At 49.9% G+C, this 9,629-nt stretch overlaps 1 protein-coding gene across 1 annotated transcript; it reads left to right on the forward strand.

Annotated features, from left to right (window-relative positions):
* The first annotated feature begins 3,858 nt into the window (after positions 1-3,858).
* On the forward strand, positions 3,859-5,356 carry LOC135904870 (serine hydrolase-like protein). The gene has a single exon (XM_065435849.2). It carries the CDS (start codon positions 4,057-4,059, stop codon positions 5,044-5,046), a length of 990 nt encoding a protein of 329 aa, XP_065291921.1. The 5' UTR covers positions 3,859-4,056; the 3' UTR covers positions 5,047-5,356.
* Positions 5,357-9,629: the final 4,273 nt, after the last annotated feature.

The raw sequence follows: 9,629 nt of genomic DNA on the forward strand, positions 1-9,629 counted from the left end.
TGCCTTTACCTACGCCTTTGCATTAGTGCTCGTTTCAGCTTCCCAATCAAACGCCAATTCGTCGTGTAACGCATATTGCTGAATGGTTTAAAGCCATTCCGAGGACATGGTTGAAATGAATGTACATATTGTTTTTTATTCTATCGCTTCACCACTTTCTATAGATGTAGCAGCTTTTTCCGAGATAAGCTGACATTGAGAGCTGCCTATGTTTACTGTTTTCAAACTATTGTGCTGAGTTCAAGTATGACCAGGTCTCTAGTGACGCCCCGTGCATCTCTCGACCCCTCCAAAAAGTGTTAAGTGCTTCGCGTAGCATAGAAACTTGAAACACTTGATTCATGGCGATATAGGTGTTGAAATTACGGCTGAAAAGAGAGAGAGACAGAAGAAAGGGGGAAAGACAGGAATGTTAACCAGAGGGAAGATCCAGTTTGCTACCTTACGCTGGGGAGAGAGCAGAGGAGGAGGTAAATTGACAAGATTGAAAAAGAAAGGCAGCACATATACACAGTCACAGTCAGTCATTGTCACCGCATACAATCACCGCACAGCGCAGTAGCACTTGTAGCACTGTAAACATCAGTTCAGGTTACAGCAGCTTGTACAAGTATGTTGTCTTTAAAAAATGCAACAGAACCCTCGTCACGGCCCGCTGCGACGGCTTGTGATGTCGGCATTCTAAAATTATTTCTTCTATTAAAAGTCATTGGTCCAAGAACGCTATCGCGATTGCGAGCGATCGTCTCTGTAAATTTAGCAAGGACACTCACAGAAAAGGTGTAGAAGAGTCTCCTCGTTACCATAGTCATCACACGACACGTCATTGGCCCATCCGATTCGTAAAGCAAAAGACTTCATAAAGGCCATAGCCATATTCGACAAAGCAGCGCAGCTTCGCGTCGGCAGAGGTCAGCTGGAATGCGAATTAAGGGGGAGAAAAGGTGGTGCAGCCGCTTCCTTTGAGAACTCCGTGCGTTCCACATGGACAACGTGATATCCCGACTGAGCATTCAAAGTTTTCAAGTGGCGCATCTGTCTTTGATAAAGGTATCGACTCCTCTTTGTCGCCTTGAAGAGCCACCGAGCAGGGTTTCCGGCGTGCTCGTTACCTATGATGCCGCAGTGACTTGGAAGCCATTGAAATTTCACGCGGTGTCCTTTCTCAGGTAAGATATGGATTAGTTCTCTAATCTCGAATACAAGTTCTTCGTGTGGTCCGCGTCGTAGGGCTGATACTTAAGGCTGCAGTACTGTCTTCGAGTGACTGAATATAGACCATCTTCAAAATTGTTCTTGGCTGACGAGACGAAGCCCCTTCAGCCGAGAATCCGCAGCTTCTGATGTCGCTAGCTGGGTGACACGTCTTCAAACGGCTGAACCTTGACAGCATCCTAATGATTCTGACATTATCTAACCAATAGGTATAATAATACGCTAAGAATTTCTTCATTCTAACATTCATTCTAACATTCATTCTAACAGCATGCGAACCATCACTTTGGATTCAATGCAGTTTAGCGGCAACGAGGCGCCAATATGTCGACAGGGCAGGACAATGGCAGTCTGTGAGTTGGTGTGTGTTGCAGTAATTCAGAGAGCGAAAAAAAAAAGAAGATACAGAAAGAAGACAGGCGTACATAAGACAAACCTTTGTCTCGAGTACTTCGAGTGGCTTTCCCTTTTGTTTTTCGCAACAAGAACTTCCCACATGCAAGAAACATATTTCCTCGAAGGTGCATATTCTGGAAACAACTCAGCGCTGCATTTTCATGTTACAACAGAAAGGATATTTTCTTCTCGATTAAAAGAAAGAAAACCAGGCATGGCTTTCGGCGCTGGAGTTTCGCACCCAGCATAGCAAAAAAAAAAAAAAGACAAGAAGAACACGTGTGAAGCAAGAGAAGGCCGTTATTACCACCTTGAATATGTCAGTCCGAAGGGAAGGTGAACCGAGTGCTGAGAACAATAGACCCCCGCGACAGGTCCTTGCTTAACCGTAACATACGATGTTTGAGTTGGAAAAAACTGCACGCGTGCACGCAGTACGAAGGCAACCTCTGTCGGGCGCCGAGGCGCCGGCCGTCTAATTATTCGCAGCCATGCGCTGAGCTAAAAGGACGAAGCTTTCCCGACTTCCTGTGGCCAACTTCCGCTCAACCCGGAGCGCTATACGGTGAAAACGACGTGCACCGGGCAGCGGTGTGTAATTTGTGTAATCAGCGGTATTAACTCTCTGGGACGTGGCCAGGAAAGTACGCCGACGCCTCCACGGCACGACCGTGAAACCGAAGGGTCTGCTTCGAGCGTCTGTGTATAGGTTCAGGATAGCATCGGCTTCGAGTCTCGGGGCTTGACAAGCAACAACATCGGGATTCCCGTCGTGCGAAAAGCGTGGCCTCACGTGGCGGTCCTGTCATATACGCTGAGCGTGCATCATCACAACATGTTTCATTTCTCTCTCTCTCTCCCTCTCTCTCTCTTCGGGGGAAAAATTTGCCCGATTTGCCAGAGTCACGTGACCATGAGAGAGACAGCCTTCCCTCCTCTCGCTCAGCAGCTGTCGCTCATGCGTGACGTGAATACACGTTTGTTGCCACGAATGGCGGAAAGAGTGTCACGCTGACTGACCGACGCGTGGGCGGACCAAAGAAAGAGAAAAAAAAAATCTTTCCCGAAGTTCTGGTCTGGGGTGAACAAACACGTTCGCGCGTATGTTTACACGTGATCGCTGATTCACGGTGGTGAAGCGGAGAGGGCGAAAGGAAGTGTTCCATGACGCCCGCTTTGTAGAACATGCATGTCGTAAACGCCGAATCTGATAGATGCTCGTCTCCAGGTGAAACGGAAGCCGCTGACTCGACACGCCACCGCCGCCGGGCCACTCCCACACACACAGTCGTTCACGCGGATGGCCACGCCAGAGTTACACTTTCCATCCGACCCCCTCGCAACAGCTTACCCCCCAGCCCCCGCCTTGCCCTCGACCTTGAACGAAAAGATATCGAAAACATCGGTGCGCGACAAGACGAATCGGTCGGGGCTTCGCGACCTGCCTGCGAAATCAACCGGTCGGGCAAGCCGCCGCCGCCGGGCAACCAACTTAATCCGGCCCCTTGCGCCGTAAAATAACGTTTGCTTCGGCAGGAGCTGTCCCTCCTCTTCCATGACGCGTGCACGCGAGGGGAAGGGCTGTGAGCACGCGTGCACGTGAATGGAAAAAGCGATCCGACAAGGCGCGCGCTCACGCGCTTTTTGGTGACACCGGGCGCGACTGGGTTGCGCGACATTTGCATCAGTGCTGCTGGCGGCGGCTCCGTTGGCCTTCTCCACCGCCGCTGCCGATGGGTCTCGGCTGCCCTTGGCGGCTCGCATCTGTATGCGGCCTTGCCGCTGGAGAGAGCAGAGTAACTGCTGCTGCTTCTTAGGCGCTCCGGAGAGAATGAGAAGGAAAGAGTGCCTTTCTGGAAGGGGAAGCCGCCGCCACACGCCGGGGGAATACCGTTGTTGTTTTGGCAGAGTGAAAAAAGAAAGAAGAGCTTTTGCCGAGTGGCCTCTCCGCATAGACTCCCACCCCACCCCTTCCCTCCACCAGCTATCCTCTCTCACACTTCCCTCTCGGCAACGTCGTTGCCAGCCGTAGTCGATCTACTCCGCCACCTGTGTGAGGAACCGGGACAGCGGGATTGCAGAGCGCAGCGGACCGGAGAAAGCTCGCGAGCGCGCCTCCAGCACGTGTGCGTAGCGCGCGTCGGAGAAGAGGAAGAGGGGGGCGAGTGTGCAAGGAGGCGGAGGAGGAGGAGGGAGCTACGAGGAACGGGAGGCGAGGAGGCAGGGAGGAGTCACCGCAGCGCAGTCGTAACCTCAGTTGGCGCATAAAAGCCACTGACGCTCCCAAACAAGCTCACACTATTCTGCCAGAGCTCACGAAGCAACGACCGCCGTGTCTCGTGTGCGCGCAGCGTGCGAAAAGCGTGAACGGTCACCGTAGACCTCATCGTTCGCCCAACTCCTCATTTTCCATCGCCGTACTCTTCGAGTAGAGGCTATTTCGCCATGGAAAGAAGACGGTCTCTCAAGTCCAAGGACCTGCTGATACCAGTGGGCTATGGCTACCTGCACGCAAAGGATTCGGGACCATCGGATGGCTTGCCGGTGCTCGCCATCCACGACTGGCTTGACAACTGCGCCTCGTTCGACACCTTGGTTCCCCTGCTGGACCCCACATTTCGAGTGGTCGCCCTGGATTTGGTGGGCCACGGAGCTTCGTCCAATCTTCCACGCGGTTACCAGTACAGCCACCAGCAATTCGTTGAGGACATCGATTGCGTGCTGGACTATCTTGGCTGGAGCTACTGCGCCATCCTGGCCCACGGAGTCGGGGCCACGATGGCACTCTACTACGCCGGCCTTCGGCCGGACGTCTGCACGGGTGTCGTGTCTCTGAGCATGTCGGACACCGTGAACACGCATCCGGGACACATGCTGCCGACACTAGTCCAGCACATTGATGCGTCCGGAAACCTCGAATACCAGAAGGCCGGTGAGGAGACCATAGAGACCGTGGTGCGAGACCTTGTCGACGTCACTGGAGGCTCGCTCGATGAAGAGTCGGCACGCGTTCTGCTCGGCGCCGAAGAAGAAGCTGGCCAGACCCTGCAGCTCGCCGTGCTGTCCCGGTGCCTCAAGGTGTACACGCTATCAGAGATGAAGAAGGACCCCCTCACCATTCAGAACACCATGACGCTGTACCAGGGCCCCTTGCTCATGGTGTGTGCCAAAGACTGGTGTGACGATGACGAAGATGGCATGCTCCGAATCTGCGAGGACTTCTTCAGGACTTCGTGCGACCCTTTCGTGAAGCTGGATGTAGACGGTACGCATCACGTTCACCTCAACAACCCGGCGCTCGTGGCGAGCCACGTGAACGACTTTCTTCGAAAGTCGTGCTTGAGTGACCTGTCCTGCCCCTCCTTGGTCTACGAAGGCTCGCTTGAGAGGAACTGCGTGGATTTCACTCCGCTGCTCACTGACTTCGTGTTATAACCAGAGTGATGGCGCCTCGTGTGTCTGTAGACTGACACATTGGTTGTACATAGACTTTGTTAGTACGCATGTCTGTTTGAACAGTTTGCATGTATTTGTGGAGCATGTGTCGGAGCATGTGTCTGTACAGTATCTATTTCGGGCATCTTGGAGTAGAACATGTCATTCGCGTCCTACTCTTCGTTTCTCATACGTGTATTTATCCTCTCGAGGCCTGGGCGTGTCAACGCTCCAGTTGCTGAATGCGAAGGGTTTTCTACTTTTCGTTAACGCCAAATAAACCAAAGCTTCCTGTTTTCTGACATTGAAACTGGCCTACTATGTTCCTTACTGATCACCAGAAAGTAGTTTCTTTTTGAAACTTCTCTGGGGATCATCATTTTGTACCACGTTCATTACCTGTAGCACAAAGCATAGGAAGGAACCGTTTATATACATTCCAGGGTAGGTGGTAGGTTAGAAGTAACCATACACTCTTTCTGGAACTGCTTAAGTCAGAATAACGGCCTTAATTTTTTTTACCTGGTAGATGGTTCTGCAGTTATATGTAGTTGTTTCTTTTCCTTTTTTTTTCATGCCACTAATGTTCTCTACATCAAGCTATAGACCTTTAAACACTACTTCTATTGGGTTACCTTGCGCTGCAATGTATCAAGCAAAATTTGTCACATTCGCGCATTACGATTCAACCGAGCTCTGTGAATCAGGGGGACAAAGCGAAAAGTTAAAGTTCACTGCAATTTGCAATAGCGTCGGAAGATTCTGTAATACGCGACCTTCATCCGAATTGTTCCGGTCTTCTCTCTATAAGGTAAACGCGTGTACAAAAACACAATAAACTAGGTGAGCCACTCCAAAGCATTACAAAAGCCCAAATTTTATAGAGTATTTCACTTTGTATATGCAAGCAAAGTGCTAAAAAATTCTACAAAGTTGGCTGCGAAAAGAGATGGCTCAATGGGTACATACTCAAGTGGGTGCAGCACGCGGAACAGGTAGTTTACTATCGGAGGCAAATTTCGGGCTTAAAGCCTAAGCAGCGTTGCATAGTTGTGAAGACTGCACTCGAATTTCAATTAGTAGTAAACACGTTCGAACTACACTCCTCCGTTTCTTAACGTAAATTGGGATTATAATGTAATTGCGTAGCAAAAAGTAAAATGTTCTGGATTCGAACGCCGCAGAATGCCTTCGATCTAGACGAAACGCAATCTTCGTAGCTAATAAAAAAATTTACGCTGCTGGCGGCAATGTAAAGCAGACGTGACGCCCGAGCAGGCAAGTTGCTCGACCAGATTACATAACCAACAGCCTTGAAGGTAGTGACAAGTGGAGGACGCATAAAAAAAAGTGTTAAGCTAAGTTCTTCGAATGAGTGAGTGCAGGTCCGGCAAGGACGCGAACTCGTCGTGCACCCGGCTAGTTCCACGTCGGGACCGGCAGGTCTAGCCCACCGGCCCGGTCGCGAAAATCCGCAAAATAGGCGAAAAAGGATCTTCCGTAATCATACATTATTTAGTCATTCGTTTCACTGTGTTCGCGAGTGGAAAATTGAGAGTGGCAAGTAGCGTCCCTCAGACTCTGGGACAAAAAGGTAAGTGAACTTTATCAGCATTAATTTTCGGTTTCTTTAATTTACAAAATTGATACGAGGCAGAAGGAACCTGTAGATCAGGTTATTCGCCCTTTAGAGCGAGAAAAAATTTTACAACTGCACAGTTGCTTCAGAACCCGTCATTATAGGAAAGTTCCCTGTTTCGTGCACAGAGTATCTAATGAGTGATCGAGCTCATTACGATTCTTCTCACAAGTATCTCATGGCCAGACGTCGGAGTTTCGTCACCCGAATGTTTGGGACGCGAATTAACGGGAAACTGGTCACACTGCTTATTTCGCTCAATGGCATAGTACGCATTAGACGAACGTAAGCAGTAGGTCGTCTGTGCATTTCGAAGCTACCCAGCTAGAGCATTTATGCAGACAATTCATGGAAACTGCCTCGCCGCTAGTGCCTATGCACAAAACATTGTCTCGATATTATTAAAATCCTCAGGTGCATTCATTAGTAAACATGCACAGCGTTATGCTCACGTTTGATTTTAAAAAATTATGATTGAAGTTGTGCAGGTACCTTAGTCTCATGCCTAAAAGACATACCTAGATATCAGGGGGCTGAACAAATTCTCGGTGCAGGGAGGGCCATGAAAGGATGTTGGGCACGGGATTGGTGTCGCGGCTTCGGCACTATGCACGCCTGACTTCTAGTTTCGCTGCTTCTACCACTTGGAATCCTGCAACGTGCGCCTTCGGCAACCAAGTAGTGATGTGACGCTTCCATTTTTCGGGTAAATCTAGGCGGGTGCTGCCCTTCCCAGCACATTACACCTACCCTCACCTTTAGTGGTAGCGCCTCCTTGAGATTTCACACAATCTATCTCGCAAAATACGCCGACAGATACCCGACCCGTGAAATGACCCGCAAGTCTCAGGGCCTGCTGACACTGCGCTACAACTTACCGGTGTACGTATGCTTGCAGTGGCAACCGTAGGCGCATCTGTATCACGTTTTCGTGTTAGTCCATTGCGAGAACGCACGGGCGGAGTATGGGTATTCGCATCTTGTGCGCGACAATGTATTACGGTAATGTGCACGAAACGCGCAGTATACTGTCATGAATCAAAATTAAAATGAAATAGTGGTGTTCTATGCGATAAAACCTCGATAATATTATGAGGCACGCCATAATGCAGGACTCCGGTTTTGATTTTGACCACCAGATTTTTTTTTGCTTCTTTTTTTACGTGTACCTAGATTTACGTACACTAGCATTTTTGCTTTTCGCCCCCGTAGAAATGCGGCCGCCATGGCTGGTATCGAACCCTGGACCTCTATAGCTCAGCAGCGAAACGCCATAGTCGGCAAGCTGTATACCCAAGCCGGTCTACATTGCCGCGAACAGCACACACCGAGACGACAGACATTTGCTGGATGCAGCGCAGATATCCGTTGGGGTCGAATCATTCAAATACAGCAAACGGAGCGCATGTCTGAGCATTATCCGAGCAGGAAACACCATGTACATAGGAGACCCCAACATTTCTTTCATGGCAGGGCGCGCAATCAGCATCGTTGTAGGGGCGCACGTAACACCGTCAACCGCTGAGACAAATGGCGCTGGCGAACTGAACCGGCAATTTGCATCCGTAAAAAACATTGCCGCACACCCTAACACCACTAGACGAAGCTTTTAATTGACTATTGACGTGCAGAGATTCCACTTACCTGGTTGCGTACGGCTTTTAGCCTCTCCAGTTGAATCACATTTAACCATGTCTTACATAGGTTCGATGGGGACGCCAACGCAATGGTTACGAAGTATATCAGTTACACGGGATCACTGTCGGTCACTCTTGACTCGTGGCTCGTGAACTTTTTCTATTTTTTTACTTGTGCAATCATCTCCATCTTTCCTAGAAATTACATTCATCGAGCAGAATTGCGGTACGATGGCCGGGGAAGTGACAAGGACTCGGGTATTACGACAGGATACTGCAACCCCGTGTGTACGCGACCAAGGACACGAACATGTGCATGCAAACCTCGTGAGCATGCAAGGTCCACGGCAGCAGCCTCGGCCGAGCTTAAAGTGCCTCCGTCGACACCCTCCAAGTCCGCGTGATGGCCGGCGCGCCCCAAGGTGCACGGCCGACGACTGTTTACATGACGAGCGCACGAGACCCTATTTACAGCCTCGAGGTCGTGAGAGTGCACACCACTCCTGGGCTGCCGCGTTCGCCGGCCCTGCGACTGTGTGATGTTCACGTCACCACGGGTGAAAACGGGTCTCAGCAGTGCCTAAACTATGGGAACATACATTCGGCCGAGACAGCGAGCCCTGCACCAACTACCGAAGGCCCCTTGCGAGGAGAGTTTCTAAGTAGACCTGATGAGACGGTCATGGGAGGCCAAATTTGGAAGGCGCCGAGATGAGATCCTGCAATAAACTAGTTTCTCTTATCCCCAGTCGGTGTCTTCTCTCGTCAGCGCATTACGAGAACTGACTTTCCCTAAAGCTATATCCGCAGTGTAGAAGTGGGGCTCAGAACGTCGCTTCGGACATGACAGTGTGTTCGCTGACCATGCGCGAACAAAATGTTAAATTCCTGAATCTACCTTGTATCTGTACGTCAAATACCCGAAATCGCGATGACGCTGCAAGATATCTGGGCAAGTTCACACGCTTGTGTATGGTTCTCGTGTCAACGGAAATATTATACAGCAGGTGAGACAGAGGAAGACTGTGTAAGCAATATTACAGTGTTTCAATTTACAGCGTTATAACCTTTCAATTTTAAGTGCCTAGTTTTCAAGTACGGAAACATTTTTGTTGAGGCGCTTAAGAAAAGCCATTGTGAATAATGGGATATTACTAAAGCCCGTTTATGGAAGCCGGGAGCTTCCTGTGAGGGAAGCTTGCACATATCCAACGAATTATTGGGTTCCCTTCGAGGTTACCTTGGAAGCTGATCCGGTAAATTATGAAAATCACCTTGCATTCCATGCGAGATCAGTTAAAAACGAG

Source organism: Dermacentor albipictus, chromosome 3, assembly GCF_038994185.2.
Source record: "Dermacentor albipictus isolate Rhodes 1998 colony chromosome 3, USDA_Dalb.pri_finalv2, whole genome shotgun sequence".
Classification (NCBI taxonomy): Eukaryota; Metazoa; Arthropoda; class Arachnida; order Ixodida; family Ixodidae; genus Dermacentor; species Dermacentor albipictus.